Genomic DNA, 27,572 nt, shown 5'->3' on the forward strand with positions numbered 1-27,572 from the left:
GCCTATTTATATATAGTATCAGAGGGATAATTTACCCTGAGGGAAACTGTATTGCATCAGGTACATTGTTGAGCTTGTTTAGAACATGTATGGGCTATCAGTACTTCAATGCAGTCTCCAACACAGATATAATTTTCATAACTTAAAGATCCAAGCAATTACTTTTTCATATAGTGCAAAAGCCTAACTAAGACTAAACAGCAGTGATTTTTTTTCTAGTTTCATAATTCAAATTAGTAAAGTAACCAGTTATTTGACAGAGTACAAACCCTAGAATAAATGCTTCTGGGAGTTTAACAGCCTTGGCAGGTGCTTTTAAAGGAAGCACCTCCATTCCATAACTTCATTAGAAATTATATGGATCAAGAGAATAAGATAACTTGCCCACATCAATGCTTTTTGAAAAGAAACATCATATTAGATGGTTGTGGCTGTGTTTTAGGAGAGCCATGACATCTTGGGAAAAATACATCCATCCTGTTTTCAAGCAACCATGACCAGACATCCTCCCAATGTCATCGTGTTGAGTTTCAGTATCAACAGACCACCCGACAGAATGACAAAAACATGCCTTAAGTTGGGAATGTTATTTTGGTTCACCACATTCACAAACAACGGAGGAATAATCTGGATTAAGTAGTGAATGTGGCAGATAATAGGTACTGAAAAGAAGTAGGGATTAGTGATAGGAGCTAAGGCAGAAGGGAAAACTTCAGCAGAGACTTTATTAAAAAATATGGAAGTAGAAGAAGTATCCAAATCTTATTGATAAACAATCCTGAAAAAACTTAAAAGAAAAATCTGCAGATTTAAGAAATTACATATATAGTCCACTAAGACAAAACAAGAAATAAGCAAAAATGTTAACAGCTACGTGGTTTTGTGTCTTCCAATGGAGACAAGAAAAGGCAAAGACCACAAGAGTATTTGCAAATTCATTAAGTACACTTGATCTAAAAGAGAGCATTTACATAACTTTGTGTTATATAGTAGCATAAACAATTGCATAATCAAAGGTCAGACTGGAATACGTAAGATCATTCTTTGACAAAAGAGCTGTAGCTAGGATGCTGTACAGAAACAGTTGCATTCAAAAATTTTATAACAGACTGTTTCTTTGCCATAACCAAGTGCTCAAGACTGAGCTGCAAATATGGAGTACCTACTGGTGAAAATCAGAGTTAACTAAGGAAGTGAGCAGCTGTCTGGCTATCTGAAGGTGCTTGCTGTGAGAAAAAATAAGTTATGCAAGAAAAATTGACTGCACATTTCTGTGGCTTGAACTGCAGTCATATTCGCACTCAAGTGCAAATGTTGAAGCTCATGTACTAAAGTTAAACTCTGTTGATATTAATGACGTTCAGTCTGGGAAATGGGCTTTATCTATATACAGTCAGTTGCAGAACAGGATTAAAATGCTCCCTCATTTCAAGTGTCCTAATTTTCAACATACATGTAAAGTTACAGAAACAGATAATTACCTAGTCTTGACTGTAGATTTACAATGGTGTTCTGCAAGTGCCATTTAAAAAAATAACAGACATAAAGAAAATAAATATTTTCCATTAAAAATAAGATGTAAAATCACCTAAGAATTGCATTTTTATTAAAAATAAAAATTAAATCCAAATCATCATACAATGCAAAGTTTCTCCTGACTTATATAGCTGCATTTACAATGCATTATATGACAGGGTACATTCATAGCATGCAAAGCTTGAGCACATGTCAACATTCTCAAAGAATAAGAATCTTTAGTATTTATGACCTAGATTTTGCATAGTTTTGTATTTGGTTTAAATATATTCTTTAAAAGTAAAAACCTGATTTTTTGGGGGTTTTTTGTAAATATGAAAAGTGAATTTTGACAAGGATGTGATACGCAGAAGTGTTCAAATGCATCAGTTTTGCAGCTGAATTCACATAGATGCAATTACAGTTTCAAAGTTCAAATTACTTAATTTTTGTATTTTTAAATAAAAGCTTTCACACTACACCCTCTTGCAATCATTACTAAAATGTTTAGAAGATATAGAATAACTCACTACATTTTGGTAAAACACTTGAGAATACGTAAGGGACAAAGAACACCGCTGGCATGTTTGGTATAATGTTTTACCTAATTTAGGTGTTTAAGTAATGTTGTCTTAGCACAAAGAACATGATTTTCACAGTCCTTGCCTGAGTTTAAAAATCTGCCCAGTGGTAATCTGCATAGTAACTGCTATTCATCTATTAGTGGCTTAGTTCTATTCAAAGATCTTCTTAGGTAGAAACAAGAGTCCTGGAATGTTCAATGGAAATTATTTAGAAAATGCTTGTTTTGATTGGGCTACACTACACTTCATTGAATAGATAACCAGAATATTTGCTTGCTACCCATGTTTGAAAATGTTTGAAACCCTTTTTTTTTTTTTAACTTCTTCCATTTTTATTACTTTCATTTAATATTTCTGCTTATAGCAAAATCCAGTGAAGAAACATTCCTTGTGATTTTATGAAACATATTCATCAACATAGTTCATTTTCATGTTTTATTAGTTCTGTTTTCCCTTAAGTAACATTTTTTGCTGATCTTTCATGCATTCTTTCAATTTATCTTCAGTACAAGTAAGACGTTGTTCCAGGACTGAAATAGTCTGCATGAAGAAGAGAATAATTTCAATTTGGTTTATATTACTCACACAGTATTATAAAAGTGTGCAACACAGTAACATAAGTAATTTTAGCTCTACAGGAAAAAAATACTGTAAGATGGCTTATCCTTAGCTATTCCACTATTTAAAACTGTCTTTAAAAATTAAGGTTTCATCTCCCTGGAGAGTGTCTAAATGTTTTGGTTTTCACAAAACATTTTCCCTGAAAAAGAGAAATACATACATGCATAATGTAAAGTATTCTGAAATACTATGTGAAAGTTGCATTCATATTTCAATAGAAAGACAGCCAACACTGTGACCACAAATGATGTCTTTCAAAAACCTAAAAGAAACTTTTAAGGCACCCTCAAGAAAAGGAAGTTAGGAAAAAATATATTTACTAAATGGCATTCATACTCTAAGAGGTTATCATGATCAGAAAAAGTAGGGTTTTGGACCCAACCTGGCAGTTTCTTTTCCATCCAACGTACTACACAAATCATTTTCAACTCATTACTTGACTCTGTACTTTCTAAAACCTATTTCTTCCTACTTAAAATCCTGCCATGGATTGAAACAGCATCTCTCTGCTAGGACCCTGGAATTCTATGGAAAGAACAAGGACCTGTCGGGGGTAGGTTTTGGATTTCACATGCAGTTCTGGCCACTCAGAAAACAGAAGGCGACTTTTGGTAATACCCATATAAAAGCTGATTTCGAGTCAGGTAACACGTGAGCAGCAGAGGAGATCCTGGCTTAGGCCCTGGCTGCCCCCAGGGTCGCTGAGGCCGGCCGGGTCTCTGGAGCCACTGTCCCAGAGGAGACAGGGCTGCAGTCCGGCAGGTGTCCGGGTCTCTGGAGCCACTGTCCCAGAGGAGGCCGGGCTGCAGTCCGGCAGGTGTCCGGGTCTCTGGAGCCACTGTCCCAGAGGAGGCCGGGCTGCAGTCCGGCAGGTGTCCGGGTCTCTGGAGCCACTGTCCCAGAGGAGACCGGGCTGCAGTCCGGCAGGTGTCCGGGTCTCTGGAGCCACTGTCCCAGAGGAGGCCGGGCTGCAGTCCGGCAGGTGTCCGGGTCTCTGGAGCCACTGTCCCAGAGGAGGCCGGGCTGCAGTCCGGCAGGTGTCCGGGTCTCTGGAGCCACTGTCCCAGAGGAGACCGGGCTGCAGTCCGGCAGGTGTCCGGGTCTCTGGAGCCACTGTCCCACAGGAGACAGGGCTGCAGTCCGGCAGGTGTCCGGGTGTCTGGGGCTGTGGCAGGGATCAGGGCTGGTCGTGGCAGGGCCCTGTTCCGGGCCCCCTGGCTGCCAGCACCCCTGGCTGGGGGGAAAATGGGGCTCCCTCCCTAACTCCACACTGGGCCTTACAGAGCAACTGGAGCCGCTCACACCATCAGATGGAGGGATGGAAGAGAAGGTATCCATCAGCCTCCTCCCACGGCATGGCTTTTAAACATTTGCAGCTGCCGCTGCAGAGATCACCTGACCACCGCAGGCCTGGGCAAGCTTTAACTTTTTTCTGACACAGATTGAGACTTTAAAACTCTAACCCTTCTCAGATATGAAAGAAAAAAGGCCAAATTGGGGACATGTAAAGGGACAATATAGAGATCTCAAAGTCAGTAAAGGAAGAGTGACTTTTAAGTGGTAGAGATGATGAGTTGCCTTGGTTCTAGGCTGAAAACCTCCTATGGATTATAGTAACAGGATAATCTTTTAAATCGTGGACAATATAACTTGGGGAGATGATTTGTGGATTTGAGCAAAGGTACCTGTGATGAACTAAGTGAACATTTTTGTGCTCCCATGGGAGGCTGAAGAGAGAGAGGTGAGAAGAAGCCCTCTGGCAGTGAAGAAGTGAGAAAACTATTTCTCTTCTCTGTGTTGAAAAAAATCCTTTGTTTTTTTTAAACATCACATTTTTAAAAAGTACCACCCCAATTTGTGAAGTCCATGGCCCATAGGTAGTCATGGGAAAGGCTACATGATATGAGAAGGTCCACAAATGCAGATTCTTCTGGGCGAGCTGCTTTTGGTAAAAGTTACCAAACAATAGGAGTGACTTGTCTCTCTCAAAGACTGAATGAAAGACTGTTTTATAAGTGGTACTGACCTGGGGTTCTGAGTTTTGCCTCTTTACACTGTTTGTAGTAAATGAACAGTTTGTAGCGAGAGAAAGGGTTGGTTATAAAAATTAATTTGTGTTGTTTTTTCTTTTCTTGTTTTTGTCTCTTAGTGTATGTTAATAAAATCTGGTTTTACTTCTAAGTTGAACCCGCTTTTGCTTTTTTTTTTTTTTGCTCCCAAAATCCTATCTCTCAGTTAGCAAACAAATTCAGCAAATATAAAACCACCACATAAATGGTGTCATGACTCAGATAAGCAAACCTAAACTATAAAACATACATATTGCAAAAGATCACAGAAAAAAACCCCCTCAGCTACTTCATTTTCAAGTTTTATAATGTCAATATATTACAGACTACAAAGAAGTATCTTAAAACATAAGCTAAATCTGGATTAAAGAGATGCATTGAGCATTTGCAAACAAGTGATTCCGAGTCACTGATTGAGACTGAGTATTTGTGCAGTTTGGCACAAATTGGCACTAGGACTTACTGCACTGCTTGGATTCCCACCTAAGCCAACACCTCACACACTAAAAGTTTGGAAAGGGATTTATTGGTATATTGCCAATTTACTTTATTCATCCCCTGCTAGTGCATGATTGTTGCAGCTGAAATGTCTGCTAAACAACTGGCTTCTGACAAAACTACTCTAGATCTCAGTACTGAAAAACAGCAATTCTCTTCACTCAGAGTTAAAAATACAGCAACAATCTTTACGATTATATACCAGGAAGCTTTCACTTTAGCAAACAAAACACATGTAATCAATATTCTCTGAAAGCAAAACACCAAAACAGTTACTTGACTATAGAGCTATTCAAAATAACCCCATAATCTTTAATGTTCTGATTTATGAAAATTACTCCAGGGTATTGTTGCCCTTTGTGCTATGCACTGTCATTTAAGTGTCACCTGTTATTGCATACTTACTAGAGTTAACATATCCAGCTGCCCCACAATGTGGTTCAAAGCACGGTCTACGGAGGGGGAGATGCCTCTGCGCTGTTTCACACTATGCATAGCTGACCCACTCTCATGCTCTGCCTTCCTTTTTGATCTTCTTGCCAAGGAAGAAGTGGGGGGACTCTGCAGTTCTTCACTTTTGCCAGTACTCTTGAATACAGAAACATCATTTGAAGATCCAGCCACCTTTGTCTTCATTTAAGTGGAACCATACCATAAGACAGGAGAGCCAAAAGTCAGGTTTTTAATTTAAAAAAATCTACACATATATGCATACACACAAGGACAATCAGATTTGCTTTTTAACCAGGTCCGATTCATAACACTTCCATTTGTTCTGACCTAAAAGAGAATTCCAGCTGTGATGGATGAGGCAATAAGGGAAATCTTAACAATCTTTAAGTACATATTTCAGGTATATATGATTGAAGAGCTACATGTGGTATCACTAGGCCTTAAATTAAAGCTTGAATCAATACAATTAGTGAGGGGCATTTTCTTCATAAAGATAGATCTAGTCAACAAAGAGATTCACTCAGAGTAGTCATAAGGATGAAAAATCCACATGTGACTAGATGACCACAATCGCTCCTTCCAACATCATAGTATGAAACTATTGTTTAATATAAAGTAACCTCTTATTTCAGCATTTAAAAACAGTAGTTTTTAGTTGTTTGTTCAGCGATGGTACTTTTTGAAAAATCGATTCCTTCAGAAAATGGGAGAAGGAAACAGAAAAGATCCACACAATGCAACATTGAGAGAAATAACTATTATGTATAAACAGTGCTTCAGGCTAAGTGAGAGAGCATGATCTTCCCCACCAATTTGGTTCTGTCTGTGCCTTGAAGTTCTTAATGGTATTTTTGAGTCATGAAAGGTTAAATCATCACTAATTCATTAGAAATTCCTTCACAACAACTTTACCTGATTATTGATTTATTGAGATTTCTTTGAAAACTTCTTATATTTTCAGACAATATTAGTTTACTTTTACACTAAAATAAATTGTGGTAGTTAACTTTTATTATTTGTAATTACATTTGATATGTAATTAGAAATAGCAAAACTTAACTACATTTACTAAATAAACCTTTTAAATGGTTACAATTAAACTATTTCTCTGGAATCTACTGACAGCCCATGAAAATATTCATTAGCTATGCAAAGGGAAAATTTTAGTCTCACCTGATGTATTTAAAATACACAATTATTGTTGTATATTACAACAATTACAGTTGTATATTACAATGTGCCCGAAATATATTTATGTACTAAGGCTGAATAGATTTTCAAAACAGAGAGTATTAAAATCATTGTCAAACATTAAAAAAAAGTCCCCTGAGCCTCTAAAATAATCTTGTAGAATGTAAATTACTAGGCAGAATTATTGGCAGACTTTTACAAGATTACCTAGGCATATTGATGAGCTTCTGTCAAGAATGGTTTACATGTAGTTGACCTTGCCTTTGAATCACATAGGATCAGACTGATAGATTAAATACTACCACTATGATAACAAAAATATTTTAAATTTAATTAATACTAAATAATATCAATATTATTGTGAACTTATACTGCTGCATTGTCCACAATAACATTCCTGTGTCTTCAGTGCCATCCTGCCAGTCCTGTGTGGTGGGAAATGGCTGAAAGCAGAGACTGTGGTGAGTTAAGAGAGCAAAGAAGCAAGTCTTACAGTCCTCTCAGGGTTAAAAGTTCCATTCTGCAAGGACATGTCTCAAGCCCCTAGGCAAGAACCCAGGAAGTGCAGAGCATGACATTAGTAGAGACAGGGGCAGATACCCGGGTATATTCTTCAAACCTTAACTGACAGTGCTATGAAACCAGAGGGAACCCATCTGAAGATCTGATAGTACCATGGTATTCGCTGACATCACTTTCATTGATTTCTTTACGAACAAAGGAACAGATTAATTCACAGCAAGATACTCCCAGTTTCCCTTCAGCCCTCCTTTCTGTGCTTGGTGACTGACTTAGGCAAATGAACCAGGCATGTCAAATAATGAATGGGCGATGCAACTAACACTGAAATCTATCAGCGATGTCTATTGATACCAGGCTGTGGCAAAAATAAAACCGTGCTAGACATCAAACTAGGTATTTCAAACATTAAACATTCAAGGCTATTCTACAGAAAGACCTAATGGTTACAACATTTGCACTGGACTAGGAGAACTGGCCTTCTTAGTTCAAGTCTACTTAAATTCATGAATCATAGAGCAATGCTTTGTCAGCCAGGCTGTTGCCTTTTAAATGCACAAAACTGTGGAAGAAAGGGGACTCTCTCCAGCCATGCTGCTCAAGTTATGCCACTAGTCAACAGGAAGCTTTAGTTCAGTGCTCAGCCAGGAGCAGGTAAGTTCTGTTCCCATGAGAGGCTTTATATTTTTTATAAAAAGGAATAAAATGAATAAAAATTCCAAAAGAGAAAGGATATGAACCTAGAACTTTCCCACTCCTAACTAGATGGTTTAATTACATCTCTCTCTCCAATACCATGAATTTAATTTTCTTCTCAACATGAAAAAAATTTGTTATGTTAACTTCAAATTATTCCAAAGAGTTGTATATTACAAAAGAGTAACTTGTTAGCACAAAATAAAATAGAATACAAATGGCTTGGGTTTTGGACAAGATAGGCAGAAAATTAATTTCTCATATCACAAAATCTTTGTCAAGGAAAGATATGGACAGTCTTAAGATGCAACAGTCCTATATATACACTTACATGTTCTTCAAAAACATTTTGTGATATGAGATACTGTTAATGAAGTCCTAGAAGAACTGATATTCACTGTGTTATTTCCAATTGACAAAGATGTATCTGACATACTTGGGAAACAGTATTAATGGAAGGCTTTGGCATGTTTACTAAATCACAAGATGAATATAGTCTCAAATGCTGATTAATGTGGGAAAGATTAAGTTAAATTTGGCATTCAAATGTTAAAGACAAAATATTGCCATGTGTTAAAGAATCCCTGTCTTACAACCAATCACACTATGAAAAACACTCTTGCATTTAACTGCAATAGAGAGTCTGTTAGAATAGACTTCTCAGTGATTTATCTAGAAAAACAGGAAAATAGGGAGTTTACAGAAACCTTGCTTTTGTCTGTAAATCTTGACTCTTTGCCCAGAAGATTTCAAACCTCAACCAGGATTAGCTAAATTTGACAGAGAGACAAAGAACTGACTAAGTTGCAACAAATTTTAGGAAAGTTGGAGGCCTGGTACATGGAACACATTGCAGGAAAATCAAGCAGAAGCCAAGCATTACATATTCTGCATGGCAGCAGTAAACCTTCCCAGTAATCACATGCCTTAGGAAACACAGGCAGTTGATAAAGGAAGTTAAAAGCATCAGTGAAAAACACTCAGTGCAGGGATATTTTGTAAATCTTACGCAATTGTATTTTGTAGACACCTCTATGTGTTCTCTGAGAATTATAGCATCTATTGCTGATTTTAATCAAACCTAAGGAAGAGTAGGGTTCTCAGAAATAATTCAGGTCCTGAAAGCTCCAGGAAACCATTTACCAGTACTTCTCATCTCAGGTCAACACAGTTCTGCAAGCTCACACTCCTTAACTCTGAAGGAAATAAGAAAGTGCGAGTAAGACCTGGGCTAGAACCCAGATCTTCCAAGACACCAGGATAAATAAGCTCACAGTAAATAAACTTAGTATTGTTTGCCTAATGTTTACAAAGCTACTTGTACTTATGTTATGGGCAGTACAGTAATTTTCTTGCCTTTGAAATATAAAAGCAACTAATTGCCACAGACAGAACTGATGGAACTGTAAACTCTAACTGATACTCTCTGACTTTGCTTGAAGGCATTCTGCTTTGCAAGTTCAGTGTCCCAAAGATAATCTATTAATCCTCCAGTATTCAAAATTAATAAAAAATAGATTTAACATTCAATGACTTTCAGAAATTGCTTCTGTGATTTATGATGATTTAAAATTAATTTAAATGAATGGAAAAGGAGAGGAAAACAATCTGAGATTATTAGATATTGCTAAGTTCTAAGAACAGTTTTACTCTGATGTTGGTGTTTCTGTTTCTTTTCAAACAAGATTACTGCACTTCACACTGAAAATTAAGTAGAAATTTCAGTATGAGCTCCCATAAAGTGATTACAAATTTTGCTCTTAGACTTGGCCTAAAGAGATTCTTTCAACCCAAGGAGGAAAGCTGTCAATTCAGTAAAGAGAGCAAATGCTAAGCTATTAAAAGTCTCACCACTTTTTTTCTACAGTAAATTGATCCAAAGTTCAATATATCACACAAATAGGCTATGAAAGAATGTTTTGTATCTCAGTAAACTGCCACCAGCATTGCAAGTCAGAGTAGTGGAAAAGTCTTCTTGTAATTTACTGGGTTAAGCAGCAAATTGAGATTTTTCTGTTACATATTCAAAGACTTAGGAGCAGAATTGAACATGAAAGCATTTATAGAAGTGAGGCAAAGATCTTGATGTTTGTCAAAAATCAAACACAGATAAGCAAATAACTGAACTTTCAAAACTTGTGAGAGAAATGAAATGAGACCATTTCAAATTTTCAACTTACCTAACTTGTGTTCAAAATGGTTATTTTTATAATATTATGGAAATCTGTAGAGATTTTTTTAAGCACGGTCAGACATCAAGTATGTTGATATAACTTTAAGGTTATCTGCTTTATATTTTAACCTTTTCAAAATCTAACTTTACAGTCTCCTCCAGCTCAGCAAAGGGTCCAAAACTGCTGAAATCTAACACAACACTCAAATGCTGTAAAGGAGTGACACTAGTCTCAATAAATTTCCTTTACTTTTGGATACCAGTCAGTTCATGTCCAACACTTTCATTCAGCATAATGTTTTATTTTAAATTAAGTTCTTTGTAAAGAAAGTATTTTTACTCAGTCTATTTCACATTAAATGTTTCAAGAATTAAATGTTGTCGTTCCTTCAAATTAGCCCTTTTCTAAAGTACTTGAAATGTTACCAATTCATAAACAATTCTATATGTCACCAGCAATGGAGTAAAAATGTCTCATAATTCAAAAAACCCCAAACTATTCTGAAAGTCATCAGAGCTATAGCTTGTTTTGAGAAAATAAATTTTAATAAGGCAATCAATTTTAAATTGTTACTTCTGAGCAAAGCAAAGAAGAAAATTAAAATGTATACAGTGTTTCCATTCACAGCCCATTAGTAATAACAAAACCCACATTTGGGCAACTTCATGCAAGTTACAAATAAGGAGGAGAAGGAACAGATTTAATTAATCAATAGGAAGTTATTACCATGACATTACCAGCGGATGTTCAGCAGAAAATTAAATTTAGCTTATAAAATGATGTCACAAACAGCAAACCATAATTGCTCATCTTTGTTTTCTGTCAAGCAAAATAGCCAAAACTCTGTGGGTGGTACTTGATCAATTTGTAAAAAATCCTTACACATAACCTTATCACCTCTGCCTGTTCCCAAATGTTTTCCCATGAAAAATTCACACAGCCCATAGGCACAAACAGTGCATCTCAGTCTCTCTTTGCTTCATGACTGTGAAGAATAGAATCTGAGTAAAATGCATCCATATATAAGGATGCCTGAGCAGTTTTATTTTTAGAAATAAAAAAAATTCCCTCAAGGAAAAACAAAAGAAAAGAAGAAAAAATACAAGTCTCTGTCACTCAATTTGCTACCAACAGGCTTCAATCTCCTACAAGCTCCACAGCTGGAAACTACAGACCATCATTTCTAAAAGCATATCTTAGAGATCTCATAATTAAGATGGCTTATAAAAAAGTGACATTGGTAAGCTTCCTAATGAATCACAAAAATTGGCATGGTCTGCTTTTTAAAAACAAACCTTCAAATTTTGAACACATGGTACATTTGCTGACTAACAGTAAAATACTTCTGATACTGTGATTAAAACAACTACAAATAATTAGTCATAAGTAGGGCATTAAGCTCAAACAGAGCAAAGAGCAAAAGCATAACTGTGTCCCACCTTACCAGATGCTGAATTCCTGTGTCTTTTGGTTATTTGAAATCATGAGAAGTTCTCAGGAATAACAGTACTATCATTATCACTGCTTTTTTTCCTTCCTCTTGTGAACCTACCCTCATATAAAAATGGTTCACTGTGGAAATGCTAAATTTAGCCATTCAAGAGTTGTAGTTTTTTTTTTTTTCTCTGTGGTTTGGTTTTTTTAGGGGGTTGTTTTTTTGTAGGGCATAATTATCCACAGACCGTTTCTACTGCTTTGAAATTTTTTTCAGTCAATGAGAGATTCACATAAAACAGCTCTCTGATCTATTAGTCTAACACTGAGTATGTTAAATCACAATCTGTTTTATCAGTTCTTACTGAAGAAAACTTCCCTGTAGTTTCAGCTGATTTCCTCTCCTCTTGCATGCACATGAATCAGCACAGCAACAACTTGCCATGTGCCAGCTGGGGCTTTCTGCCCCACGTTATCTGATGAGGTAGCTCTGGAATAATTTATTTGCAAACTTTATTGAAGTTTTTCATTCAAGCAGTAAAGTGTAGCTAAACTATGCAGTGCATCCAGAACAAAGTTCTACTAAGAATTTCTACCATGAGCAGTCTGCTTTCAAAACTTGTAACACAAACTTTCACACTTCAATCAAGGTCTTTCATGTCATCAGAGTCTTCTTGAGCTTTTAAAAACATGCCCAGGCTGAAATAAAAAATTTAAAGCACTTAACAGAAGTGCATCACATCCAGTCTGACATGAAAACACTTTGAAGGACCACTGAAGGTAGCACACCCTTCAATTTAGAGCCTGATCATGAGCAGTGGTACCAGGTTACAAACTCACAGCCAATAAAACAAGCCAAACTATCAGAGTGTATTCTTTAGCAAAACTGGTATTTTCACCTAAGATGGAAGAGCATAACACTTTAAGTCTTGAAAATAGTAAATTCAGCCCGAAGCTAAATGAATTTATAGAAGCCAGAAGGCCAGTACAAAGCAATGAAAACTAGTAGCTCACTTTGGAGGGGTTTTCAATTTATTAACCGAAATTCTGATGCACTTACAGCTATGGTCTGATTAATCAGATTATTTACTTCTATCAGGATGACAGCTATACTGAATTTAGTATTCCTGTGATGGCATGAAATAATAAACTCTCCTGTCCATAGGCATATCTTAAGATATCCTGAAAGTTCTATGCAAAGAACTCGTACCACATTTTACAAGCATCCTTTCACATACATAATGAGAAACTAACTGACTACATGGTTTTCTTATGACATCTTTTTCCCAGAGTGCTGCTTCTGGTTTGAGAAAACACAGTACATCCAAGGCACTTAGTATTTTATGATTCCACATATACAGAATCTAATACAGAACAAAAATATTTTCTCTGTATTCCATCCATGTCAAGAAAACACTGAAAAAGAACATAGAATAAGCCTTGATTTCTCCAATAAACATAAAATAATAATTCTATTTCCCTAATAAAAACTTCTTAGAAGTCCACAAATATTTGAGTGCATCCAGTAGAAATAAATAAAATTCCTGAAATACTTCTTCCTAAACTCTCAGATCATCATTAATAAACTTTACTTAAAAAAGGTGATTTTTTCTTTCTAATTTGCTCATTAATGTTAATTTCTAATATAACAGTACCCTGCACAGAGTCAGCATCAGTTTAAACTTTTAGAAAAAAATAAGGATTTCCCTCAAAAAAACCATGTAATTCTGGTGAAAAGTCAGGATTTGATAATTAAAAACCAACTGAACAAAAAAGCCCACAAAACAACAAACAAAGAAACAAACAAAAAAGCCCCCAACAAAACAACCAAACAAAAAACCCCAAAGCACATCATGAACATACAAAACAAACCAGGCAGAAATCATTGGAGGTTCATTTTCCAAAGGTGAGAATCTCATGCCAGGAAGTCAATTCTAAAATAACACTCGGGAAGACTATATTCAAACATTTTCATAAGTTATAAAAACACTTGCATAGGGACTAAAATGTAAAAATCTACCCTGTAGAAGAAAGGCAAAGAAAGGTAATTAACTACCTCCAATGTATCTTCAGCAAGAAGCTTTGCAAAGCTAAGGAGAAATAACATGACACTATAGAAGCATTTCCTACTATTTAAAATTACAAAATAAAATAGCCAAGTTTAATTTATGCAAAGTACTTCGGACTGCTTGCATGCATACCCAAGAAAACATCTTATGGTTGAAATAAAAAAAAAAAAAAAAGTTTTCATAATGGCTTCTTTTTACCTAGAGTCCTAATAAAAATTATATTTCATACTCTGCTTGAACTTCTTATCCATTCCAGGGCAGGGAAAAGCTAAAGGAGGGCATGAGGAATACTTGAAGAAAAACTGGAAACATAATGACTCAATAGAATGAAGTAATGACAGAAAATTAATAACCCTATGTGGACAAGACCTCCTTTCTACCACTATAAATAGAATATTCTGCTATTTTTGATATTACAACTGTTAATGAATAAAAACAAATGTATAAAAGCCCTAGAACTTTCCTAGCTTGTGGGTAAACTCCCTGTATCTCAAACAGCAGATTGTGGGGATTCACAGAGGGCATCAAGCACATGGGAGGAAGGAGGCAGGGTTATCCTCAGAGTGTGAGGGAAAGTACAGCATCTTCACCAGGAACACATGTAATCAGAGAAATGACAGCCATTCTTCTGGCTATGCTCATGACTCCTTTCTGTCCTCTTCCCTCTACTGAAAAAACTGAATGGAAGCCTTTAGACCAATACTCAGATAAAAAAGTCTAACTGAACTTTACAAAGAAACAACACCTGGTAACAGTGAGTTTGTTGTACAGAGTCTTAAATTATATATAAAGGACAGTACATAAAGGACAGTACTTCCTTTATCTCATTGAAAGTCACCCAGTATATCCATATTCCACATGAATTTACAATGAAAAGAGATGGATCAACAAATCCAGAGGAATTTATTTTTCTTGAAGGCATGTTTACTCCTGAGGAAAAAATAAATAAAACAACATACTTTACAACATGCAACTGATTTCTCCTAGATAAAGCTTTCATACTTAGTCTGTTGGGGCAAAACTAATCTTGAACAACTTACACTGTACGTAAACAACAAGAACTAAAGAAATACACTTCTGTCTTAAACCTCACCTCTTAATAAGAATGAACAAAAAATTACTGAAGACAAAATCCTGAAGAGACAGACTCTGCCAGAAAAAGAACTGAAGCCTGTGAATAATGTTCTCCTGAGGCCTGCAGAAAGCTGAGAGGGGCTGCAATCCCTGGGTTCCTGCCTGCCCAAAGCAGAATTTTGGTGCTCTTCAAGAGTGGAAGGCTGGCACAGGGCAGAGCTGCCTGTGCTGCAGAGCCTGCCTCCAGGCACTGGCACCGTAGCAGGGCCCCCTGCTGCAGGAGCACATAGGAGCTCTTTGCCAGCCCCTACATGACTATATTCTGACATGCATATCTACACACAATTTACTTTCAAAGTTATATGCAAAGGTCAAAGAAACTTCTTTCTGCCAGCACAGCTGCATCTGTACCAATGGTTTTTGTCAGGATAAGTGTTGGTGCTATGGTACGAATTTTCTTATTTTGCTACCTCATATCAATATAACTTTTATATAACTTTTTATATAATTTTGTTGCACAGACTTTTAAATTGCCTCCTGTTAGGGCATGCTATGGGGGCAGGGTGTTCACACGAAGATTTCACAGAGAAACCTCTTCTTAGCTGAGATCTGGAAGCCTTGATTTCCTTTCAGGGCAGCAGTAACCAGAGGTGGTAATACCGCTTGACCAGGCAGCTATGGACAATACCACTGAGTTTGTTTACTCCACAGAAGCAAGTGTCAAATCTCCTCTAATACAAATTACTTACAGGAAAATATCAAAGAGTTAAAAGCATTTGGAATTGAGTTAGAAACCAAGCATAGCAGAGTCGAAAGTTAAATCCAACAGGGCCAACATAACAGCTTGAACAGTTTGCCAAAGAGACAGATACTACTATCTGCAAAAGAAAAATATAAGTCCAATATTTCATAGCTTGGAACTGAAATCCTCTGACCGTAGCCATAAAAAATATATTTCACTCTGTAATAGAAGAAAAAGGGTTTCTTCCTCAGCATTTTACCAAGGCTTTTTGTTAATGAAGTGCTATGCCTATAGTGGTGGATGGAGGACACCACTATTTATGGAGGACACCTTTGTTTCAAAAGCACATCAAACACTTTAACGATAGTATCACAAAAAACTGCCATAAGGATAAAATGAAGCTTCAAAATTTTGATTGAAAAGTTAAATTTATGTGCTTTTATTAGATTTCACAAAATACCTGGAGAAAGTAGCAGAAGTCCATCCTCAGCTATTTCAGTGCTCAGGATTAGTAAATATGCTGAAGGTTTAGATAAACTGTCCTATTAGTTCAGGTAAAAATAATACTCAGTCCGGCTTTGTTCAGAGGTGGGAATGTAAAAAATTGCTTTGGTAGCACCAGAACCATTTTGTACTTAAGTCAGTTGAGTTTTACAATTTACTGTGATAGGAATCAAATTAGGGAACAGTAGAAACTGAGAAATTTGAGAATTATATACAAACATTCAGGAAATGTTAACTTCGGAGTAGTCTGACAGGCCTGTTACACTCTTGAAAAATAGTTTCTATAACTCAAGGATTATTGGTACTTTAAAAGTATCAGAAACAAAAGAAGCCGCAGCAACAGCATACTTATTAGCTAGAGATGTTAAAGCATTATGCATATTTTTATGTGTCTAATGAGGTATTTTTATCTTCAATTTCAGAAGATATTAAATGTTGTAATTGTATTCCTGGCAAAATACTTTCTAGTCTAATGACAGCGAAAAAGACTATTCGTTTTGAAATAACTTCACAAGTCAGATAATGATACTGATTTTTAATAAATCCTGCAATAATGGAGAAAATATCAGGGGAGTGGGGAAGCTGAAATTCCATCAGTAACCACAAAGGATAAACAGGACAACTGTGTGGTCACAGACAGCATGAGAACTATGTCAGGAAAAAGTCAAAAAGTCAACTAAAAGGTTGACTTAGGACATATAGAGCAAATATTTAAGGCCTAACATTAATACAGTTTGAGGGGACAAAAAAATAAATGGTCTTTCAAACTGAGGACCTCTCTAATGAAATATTTAGTCAAACTGTTACTGATGAAATTATCCCTTCTTTTTATACCCATAATATGCATGCTACAATTTTATTAATGCGTTTTAGGTTGTAATGCATCAGGAACTCAATTAACTAGCTAGTGTTTCTTCAAAACCAGTTACATCAGAAAGACACTGGTTTTAGTGACTCCATTGAAATCTGCTCTTGTTTTAGTCCCATACAAAACACACCAGCAGTCTGGAAAATCAAGTTAAGAGCTGACAAAAAAAGACATCCTCTAAACTATTAAAACAGTCAGGGACACTTGGCATTCTGACTTCATTCAACTGTCAAAATGCAACTTTTGTACATGTGCAAGACACCAGAGAAGAATACACTACGGAGTAATACACCATAGAAAGCAGAGGTGTTGAAAAAAATCTACAGTGATGCATAACTGGACAAAATGATAAACCATTATGATAAGGTTACTGAGTGAAGAATTAAGTATCTTACATGCAACTAACTGAAAGTGCTAAGCAAATAGTATTGTACCATTTCACTCCACTTGCAAAAATTTGAAGTATGGACACTGACTTCCTTTCCCCAAGAGATGTAAGGAAGGATGAAACATCTTGGAAGAGTAACCTTTTCAGTGAGGAACACTTGATACTGCTTAACCTAAGAGCAGTTTAAGGACAAAGCAATTATTTTAAATCTCTGTTGCAAGTAAGGAGTCTTCCTTTACAATAAAAATACTGCAATATTTAACTCAGAGTTGTATTGTGATGCCTTCACTTCAGGATCTATCACGCAGAGTGGAACTCACACCTTGGTGTGCAGGAAATATCCATGCAGCTAGAACATGCCAGAGGACAGCATCTCTCCCCTCCTCCACACCCCCCTCCTTCACCTAACCCAAATTGCTACAACCAGAGTACCGTATGTCAGGGTATACAGAGAAAAAAAAAGAACAAGCCCAAACCCAACCAAACAACTTTTCAGAGCAGTAATGCCACATACCTCCACTGATAGTGTCATCCACAGAGCTACTATTTTTTTCCCAAATACTTTTTATTGCAAAAAGGCAACAGAATCCAGTGTTCCTCTTCCAGAATTGCTAACCATAGACTGCTTCTCACTTGTGTTCCTCTGATGTCATATACTCTCAATTTTTACTTTACAATGCTTCAAATTCAAGTAAAATTATGGAGCTGCCTCCATTCAGTCTCTGCTACCTGCTGTTTACAGTACAGTCATGCATCAGAATCCTCTTAGGCTGAAAAAAAAACCCCAGACTGAATCCAACATAGGTACTGCTTGAACAGAAGGAAACGATTATTACCAGCTCCTTTCCTCCTATTTTTTTCCACTGCAACTTAAGAAAGACGTTCAGCTGTTGTATCCATGCAACACATCTGTATGTATTATAGCACAATCACACTGGATACATGGCTCCACAGACATCAGTCACTTCAGTTAGGTTACAGCAAGCTCTAATCTACTCCTTCATCTCTAAAATTTTTTCTCATTTTTTTTTCCTTTGTGCTCGTATTAGTGTTTGGACAGCTGAACAAATCAGGGAATTGACTTGGATGGAACTAACCAGATAAAGACAGTCATTAACATAGAAATGACTGTGAAATCCTCCTTTAGCATTGTTCTACCCTAATTTCTAATCCCCACACTGTTTTGGTGGAAGATACAAGTCAAGATGTTTTTCTACATCAAACACCTATCTGCTGAAAAATTTTCTTTCCTTAGTTGCTCAATTTTATTTAAAAAGTCACATTTTTTCAGTCTTGTTTTAAGCAACCTATGTAATTTTTTGGATGTGACTCAGTGTTTCCATTATCTCACATTAGGCAAGTAACTACATCTCTTATTGCAAACTCGACAGTAATGCAGCATGGCTTCAATGATAGATGTGTTTTATTGGAACAACTATTATATTTGGAAAACACTCTAACAAGCTTTTAGTCAGAAAGCATCCTCTGGGTTTAGATATCACTCTAATCTAAGTGATAAACAGAATTTGCTAGCACTTGTTTAAGTACTGTCATTTAGGGAAAAAATACGAAAATATTAAATCAGTATTCAACTGTTTGCTTTTATAACAAACTTGCTTTAACAATTTTTAATAACATATGGGTTTTATATAGAAATAAATTTCATTTTATAGTCAAACTTCTACTGCAAAGTTGCAAGCATGTTGTGCTAAACTTATACTCCAGTTGTATTTAAGAACAAAGGGTAATTCAAGGGCAGTATTTTAGTTTTACAATCTTGTTTTCTGACATACTTGATCTGTAGCTCAGCTTTATTATGCAACTTATGATAAACAAAAATAAAATCTTGCAGCCTTCTCAAAGACACACACTATGAGCTAAACTAAGTATTCCCCTACTCCTTAGTCCCACAAAATGTGCAATCTAAGAATTATTGAAGTCCTGTGAATACTAAGAAGTTAAAAACTTTATTTGTACTGCTGCATAAAAAAGTTAAACTAGGTGCTTACAGGGTAACAGAGCCACTGAATGATAATTTCATTAACTTCCATTAAGCTAAATGACTCACAAATGGCATTTAGATCAGTAGTAAATCATCATCTAGGTCAGCAGGAAGCTCATTACAGACTGACAAGCCAAGTGACAGAAACACTTTTCTACAAGTGCTATAGTAGTAATTTCCTGTGTGAAAGGCTTGCTGCTGTTCCTGCATTCCTCAGGGGACACTTCTCCTCAGAGGATGTTACTCTTCCCCAGGAAGAGGAAGGAACCAGTTGTTATTGGATGTGTGGGCTGATAGCTGTCAGGCATTTTCTGCGTGCCACAGAATCAGCTGTGAGAACTGTGAATACAGCTTAGATTTCCAGTCAAAGCAGAGGAAAACACTGCTCGAGCAGACAAGGTCAGAGCATAAATGTACAGTATCTCAGGAAACTCAGGGAGAAATAATACCTGGAACTTCCATCTCTCTCGTTCCCAGAAATGTGCTGATGTGCTAAAGGAACAATATAGAGACATGGATCAACTTGAAAGGCATTCCTGAAACACAGCTGTCCTGAGTAAGACCCTACACAAAGCAAAATTTTGCCAGTTCTAAAAGGCCTGTTATCTTACAAAATATTTGTGTATGTTTGGATGTGTATAATTTTTTCCTGTTAGGTCCTCTCCTGTTCTATAGGAACTCAAGCACGCTACATATGTGTTGAGACACTGTTACCCAGTGGGTCACCAGTAGCTACTCTATGACTATTCCAGTATCAGTTCTCATCCACTGACTTTTTCTTAAGTGATGGCACTAATATGTCTCCTTATTCTAACTGCTAATTTCCAAATCTCATTAAAAAACTAATCTGCCAATTATTTGATTATAAAATTATCAGGGAGACAGAACAGTGACAGACAAATAAACAGTACAATTTCATAATGTACATTTCCTGAGGAAAGCAGGCTAAAAATAGTATAGGAAATCTTATATTCTTTGGCACTCTCTAGTGCCCAAATTCAGAACTCAGTCTCCAATAAAAATCTGACTTTCTCTCCAGCTCCAGTTCACTCAGAGAATATAATCAGGACCATTAACGAACATCAGGACATGTATTATTACTTAATTATGTAGAGGCACAATATACTTCCTGTTCTCTCCCTATAAACCAGCAGTTACATGCTGTGTTAGAATAGCATCACCGTAAAACACAAGGACCATTCGGATCATATTCCTCTTTTATTACACATGTTGGATACACCTTCAAGCATTTGATCCTTAGGCTTTATTTTATACTAGTGGTATCAAAACATACTGCTTTTAAGATTACGTACACAAGTCTTTTTGAACGTGCCTAGACATCTACAGCAGCTCAAAATGCAAGTTTAGAAATTGACTGTTCAGTATATGAAACACTTCATCTTTTTGGCACTTGTGATGAGTAACTTCATTCATATACACCTACCCTCTTTAGAAGGCTCTTAGCTGGGCAACAGAAAAAGCTGTTTCTACTGCTTCACAGTTATTCCAAATGTATTAGAGGTAGCGTCTGGGAGGAATGGTAGACACATTTAGCTGCAGTTTTGGGGAGAAGGCAGTCTATCCTCTTGCCCCAGCTCCACACACTGTACCTTGCACACCTGCCTAGTGTGCAAAGAGTAGAAAGGTCTGTCTTAAGCGTAGTATAAGCCAAGATGACACTAAAAATTGCCTGTCTAAAAAAGATTGGACAGAGAGAGGGATTCATCTGCAAAGACACAAAAGCACAATTCTTATTTTTATTCTGCAGCACTTCAGACTTCCTCCATTTACAGTATTTATTCTGTGTTTGTATAAGACTTCAGATGAGCCATTCAGAGCCTGTTTGAGAGTTTTTTGGTGTGCTCATCTATGAAAAAGGTGCTGACTGCTTTACCTCAAAATTTTGGAGACACAGGATCTCTTCACGCTATTTCCTAATTTAATTCTGTTTATCATTGCAAGTTCAGGGAGTTGACTGTTCAAAGAAGCATTTACTGGTAATCAGAAGAATGGCAGTGAATGAAAAAAGTTTACAGCGATTCAGGGAGTAGCCTTTCTTATTTTTCTGTCTGGGAACAAAGAAGATAAGGTGATGGAAGAGGCTGGAAACTGTCAATTCTTATCAAAGCCCTTTTACTGCTGGATTACTCCCCAGTGCAGAGCTCAGTCTAACTGGCAACCGAGTTTTGGACAAGGAACATAAGTGGGGCAGTGATTCCAGGCTTTCTTTCAAAGGGAATACTGCTGGAACTTTTCTTTGGTAGAGAAAAATATGCATATGTAATTATCAGAGTTTTTGTCTGAGGACATTTAGTAAAGTTGATATCCATGAACTACAGAAAGCTGTTTGTTGTGCTTTCAAATGATCTATAAAAACCAGCAGAGGTAACTACTCTGCACAATGGAGTGCCACATGAGTTTTGTTCTACCAGCTGTTCCCTTCTGAATTGGACTTAGGCCCCAGAGGAGATGATCTATGTATAAAATTGCCATTGCTTCCTTTCTTCCTTTTACCCTCGCCTTAACCTCATTGAAGACAGTTGGTGTTTATTTCCCTGTAAGGCTGAAGCCAGGAAAGAATGGAAACCAGAATAAATGTGAAGTTGCATGGCAAGGAAAATATGAAGTGTTTTAAAAATTAGTTTTTAAGATATTATTTCTATTGTCATTCCTCTCTTACTGTATTCTGGAGTTATGTTAAGCCATGCAAGGAAGAGACATTACTCCAAGATCTTTTCAAAGCAAACTCCCATGAGGAAGAATGGTTGACTAAGCCTTCATGTATGCAGAAATGGAAGAACAGATGCAAATTTTTCATTCATAATTGCTGTCTTTCCAAATACGTGGGGTGTTTTTTGATTTGGAGCTTGGTTGTTTTTTGGGGGCTTTTTTTAATTCAAAACAAAGGCAGAGAAAAGCGTATAAAAATGCCTAAATCCTGAAACAGAAACTGCAAAAGCAATGTGCACAGAACAAGTTGAGAGTATCTGTACAGATACTTACATTTTTTTGCCTCAAGACACCAACTACAAATGCAGTACAGATAAACTTTCTATTTTAAAACTTAGTATGTTCTTTTTGCTCCAAACAGAAACAATCCTTATCTTTCCTTAGTCAGTAATTAACCCAGTCTTAACTTCATAGAAGTTGTACTGTAAGCGAACAATAAGAATGTCTTGTTTTTAGTGTTAAATGGCACTGGAAGAGAAAGAACAGCAAACATCTCCCAGCCAGCACAGACATTCTGACTTCCAGATTACAGTACATTGCTTTGCTTCCTCCAAATCCTGTTTACATGAGCAAGGTCAGGGGATGAAACATTAGACAGCCTCTACAGTGATTTCCTGCTTCTGTCAGTAAAAACTACAGAGACACCATCAACTTTCCCTTGTTTCCAACAGCTTACTAGGGACCAGAGGTTACCAGTGTATTGCCTTATAGAATTTAAAATACCCAGCCTCCCTCACGACTTAAAATTGGAGGATGAAACAGAAACTAATCCCAAAGAGAAACTTCCAATTTTTCCTTTTCAATACATCAGAAAACAAAGGCAATGTTAAGCTGCTTCACACATGGAGAACGGGTGGGAGAGAGGCAGTAATGCTTTCAGAATCTTCAATGAAATAGAAAGGAGGAAAAAAGCACCAGCCCAAGCCCCCAGATTAGACCCCAATTTAGTGAATATTTTCAGAGTGCAAAAGGCTAGAACACACCTAATTTCTAACAACTGCAACATATAAGGACTCCTAAAATTGAAAAAATTAGGATATTACACAAGTACCAGTTTGTTAGGCATACACAGCTAATTTTTATAGTGCTTTCAATAATACACAGAAGAACTGAATAAATGAATCATCAAATCCAAAGCTATTTTCTAACCATAATAATACACAGGAATTCTTAATGGTTTTGTAATTGTAGCCCAAAAGAAAGCAACTCCATACTGAAGATTACACTGAATTTTTTTCCACTGACACAAGGATCAGACTCCCTTCACTGAGTTTACAAAAGAAGTTGCAATCAGTATGAACCTTAGACGAAAAAAGATTTTTCACCATGTTCAAAACAACTGGCCTTAGCACTAAGCTAGAACAGAAGCTGAAAAGATAAGGTGTTCACAATTCAGGGAGTTTAATAATATAAGTGTTTTTAGTAAAAATCCCTATATGAACATTCATATCTACATATCTTACCTTAACCTCTGAAGCAAGAAAATACAACTACGTTAAAAAAAAAAAAATACAAAAGCAGACATTTTAAGTGTAGAAGCAGTGATGGATTGTTGGTTTTGATGAAGCAAGAAATTAAAATTCCTTGAAAAGAGGAGGAGGAGTAGGAAGAAGAGATAATAGTATTTTCTTAGACAGCTACAGCTCAAAGCAAATGAACTGCTGAGAAAATATCTAAACATGTATTTTAAATTCACAATAAAAAAACCAAGAGTGTTATATTTTTAAATAATTGTTTTAAAAATCTTCTCTAGGCAGACTGTTGTCAAGAATAGATGATGGTGATACTTTTCTGCACCCTAATCATCTATAGTGTGTCCTCTTTCAGGCCTCTTGGTCCCAGACAGACACTGACATCCTGGAGCAAGTCGAGTTGAGAGTGAACTAGATAACTAAGGGCTGGAACACGCAATATCTTGAAAAGCCAGAGAGCCAGGTTTGTTCTCTGGAAGAAAAGATACAGGGACATCTTGCTGCCATCTCAGATATCTAACGGGTAGATAGAAAGAAGACAGACACCCACATATTAGAGGACCACTCTGAATTGAAGACAACAGACATGTTGGAACATAGGGTATTCGAGTTACATATTATGAAAAAAATTTTCCTTTTCATCAACCAAACACTAGAGTAAGCTGCCCAGAAAGGTGGTGGAACCTCTCTCCTTACACATTATCAACAAATGAACTAGACAAGGCTTTAAGAACCTGATGCAAGCAGGCTTTGCTTTAAGGGGAAGGTTAGATGAAATGACTCCAAACCTCCCTCTCAACCTATACTGTATTACTCTCACTAACAAATCTTCACAGAAGAAGGAAAAGGAAAAACCTCTTTGCTCTGTCACAAATCATCTTAGGGGCAGTAATAATGTATTTCTCATAAAGGAGTAGGAGAGCTGAAGAAAAGATTCTCAATAAGAAGAGCACCTTCTCCTACTGTTCTTTCTCCTGGACTAGACTGAGACCTACAGATGTTTTTGACCACTTACAGTCAGGAATTTTGGTAGTTATTTAACAAATCATTAAAAGGTTTTCTATAGACTTCCAATCTTTCTGAAGACTTTTCAGGGAGCTCTAAGAAACTCACCAGAGATCCTACAAAAGCTTCAGTGCTGTTACTCACCCAAGAGAAAGGCTGTATTTCTCGGATCACTATCTCAAGTATCTCTCCTTCAGTAGAAAAATTAAATATGTTGATTAGCTACTTCCAGTGGTAGAGGGACTTGCCACTGTGTTTTGCAAGTAACCCTAAGGTCCTTCTGTGTTACATGCATGATAAATTCATTGAATAAGAACGTGTAAAGACACCTAAATGCAGACTGCATTTTTCTCTCTGCACCTACCAAAAGGGCAGAAGAATTCCTTATGGCAGAGCATTAAAAGAATAAGTAGTTATGGATAGGACACATGTAAATTAAAACAACAATCTGATCAAAAATTTTTGTTATTTGAACAGCATTCTTTCACTAGAAGTAGTGCCAAAAAGCCATAAACAGATTTAAAATGGGTCTTGAAATGTTTGCAAGGAAAAAAAATGCACAGTGGTAATGTCTTTGACAACCAGTAGAAAACGAGCAACCCATTGGGGCTGGAATTAGGGATATGTATGAGGTAGGATGATGAATTAGACTAGGAGTAGAGAATGTCAATCTCAAGTTGGAAAAGGATTAAGGAAAAAAAATACAAATAATGCACAAAAGCATTATCATTCAATTGAGGACAGACTGTATTAAGAGGAAATCTGTCAGTAAAGGTGTGATGGATATAAGACCATAATCTGCCCTTTTCTCATTTTTTCTTATGAAGAGCATATCAAGCCTCTATTAGACAGTCTCTCCATACATTAGGGAAATTGAGAAAGCTTCAGATAAAAAGGTCCAAGTCATTGAGATCCAGAACCCTCTAGAAACAAGACACAAAGAGGTGGCTGGCCTGATTAAGAAACAGGTGATAATTCCACAAATGACAGAAGCTGGTAATGCAGCAGATGGACACTAGACAGGAAGATGATGATAAAGGATGAGTTGAAATTAGAAAGGAGGGAGGACCAGATTGGTTGGCAAAGTTGGAGAAAGTCTTACTCACTATGGGAGAGAAGGATATTAGTGGCAAAGAAAACATGCAAATGATGCCTGAATTTGTGTTAACAGGGGCAGAGTTAGAGTTAACCTGTGTTGAAGAGGACAGCTGCCCTTAAGGCTACAGGCCAAGTAACAAGGTTATAGGCATGTTTCTAGATGGAAAAATATGCAGATGGGGAATGCTGAAATGAAACAGTGGTGACAATCAACGATAACTGATAGACTGAGATGCTGGGGAAAAAAAAGTAGTGATTACTGACACAGTCAAGAAGCACAAATTCTGAAGCAACATTTTTGTAATGAAGATTGTAAAGCCAGAAAGCAGTCAAAAAAATGCTGTACTTCTTGGGTCAATGTATTCCTCCATGTTCTGAACATAAAGTTTTATAAGTTGCTTTCATATCAAAGGAATTATTGGAGACTAAGTGATTTGTGAGTATATAATAAAGAATTACAGTGCAACCATACATTTGAATTCTGTGATGAGCAGAGTAGGTAATGAATACAGAGTACTTAATAGCAATAGGTAGTCAATAAATTATATCTACCACAATCCACTATCTGTGAAGCCTACTAAACAGATGTCTGTAAGTCTACAAAGAACCATATTTCCATTGTGAAAACATGACACAACTGATAAACCTTAAAATATCTAACATTATCATCTCTCAGATACAAGTCATTATATGATTATTTGTTTTGAAGTAAAGGTTTCTCATCAACCTGTGCATCATAATCTTCAAAAATTATCTTAAAGAATTTTATATAATACCTTCACAAAATCGCTCTCATAAAGCATTCATGACAAAATAGAACAGCAGAAACCACACTTGCTGCCTTCTTGTAAGTATTAACCCTTTAACCACACAAACTCTTTATGGTAACTAAAATTGCTCAAGATACAATTTGTGCCTTCACAGGAACAGATTCAGAGCGAAAAGAAAAATTCTCATTTTAACCTAATTCTAGAACAGCATGTCTTTTAGATTTCATACCAGGAGAGCATATTTCTCCTCCCACGAAACTACCGCTAAAACATTGCCTTCCTCTCCTCCCACATGCCATACCAATGTCACATGTAAAGCCAACACTAGAAGACTCTAATCCTATCACTCTGTCTTAAAACTTATTACTTTTTTTTTTTTTTTTTCCTTCTAGGTAACTATTAGATGCCTTAACAGGAGCAATAATAAAACTTCACTTTTAGAATTGTATCACTGAGACAGTGATTCTTTAGGGTTACCATTATTTGCAGATAAAGACAGAGCTACAAAAAGTGTTTGTGAATAAGCCACAAATTTTAACAGTAATATTTAGATGCACTGAGCATGGGCTTATAAATAGAATTTGTCCTTAGTATAGTGGTAAAATTACAGGTATAAAATGAAACCTTTGCTATTACACCATCTTCTGGTTAGACTTGGGAACTGTGACAGAAAGTTTAAGTTGAGAATTTAGGATATTGAGCTCTGAGCACTTGACAATTGCTAAAAAATCTATTTTGTTCATATGGACAGCAAAAACACATTTCTATTACATCTTAGCTATACCCTATCCTTCTTCTTTTTCTATTTTTTCCTTTTTGCCTTTTTTTTTTTTTTTTTTAACAACTTACAGGAGTACTGATACTTGAAGATGGTATAATATCGATGACAGTTGGGTCAGGTGTTTGTTTATCAGGGACGTCAAAGGTAGGGTTCACCTGTTGAAAATGAATTATATCATTATTTCAGCACCAACAGAGAAAAGGAAATAAGACAAATAAAAAGTGAGGACACACTTAGCAGCTCAGATCAATTGGTTCCTAATTCCCATTCAAGTTCTAAAGTCATCCACTACTGAATGTTGATATGCTTACTTCT

General features: G+C 36.5%; 1 protein-coding gene across 1 annotated transcript in view; it reads right to left on the reverse strand.

Annotated features, from left to right (window-relative positions):
• Window positions 1-706: 706 nt before the first annotated feature.
• POC1B (POC1 centriolar protein B) overlaps window positions 707-27,572 on the reverse strand; it is a 51,267-nt gene continuing 24,401 nt past the window's right edge. Inside the window, 3 exon segments of the mRNA XM_066319258.1 lie at window positions 707-2,639; window positions 5,693-5,917; window positions 27,326-27,412. Coding sequence (XP_066175355.1) covers window positions 2,538-2,639; window positions 5,693-5,917; window positions 27,326-27,412 — 414 coding nt within the window. The 3' untranslated portion in view covers window positions 707-2,537.

The sequence above is a fragment of the Sylvia atricapilla genome, chromosome 5, assembly GCF_009819655.1.
Source record: "Sylvia atricapilla isolate bSylAtr1 chromosome 5, bSylAtr1.pri, whole genome shotgun sequence".
NCBI lineage: Eukaryota > Metazoa > Chordata > Aves > Passeriformes > Sylviidae > Sylvia > Sylvia atricapilla.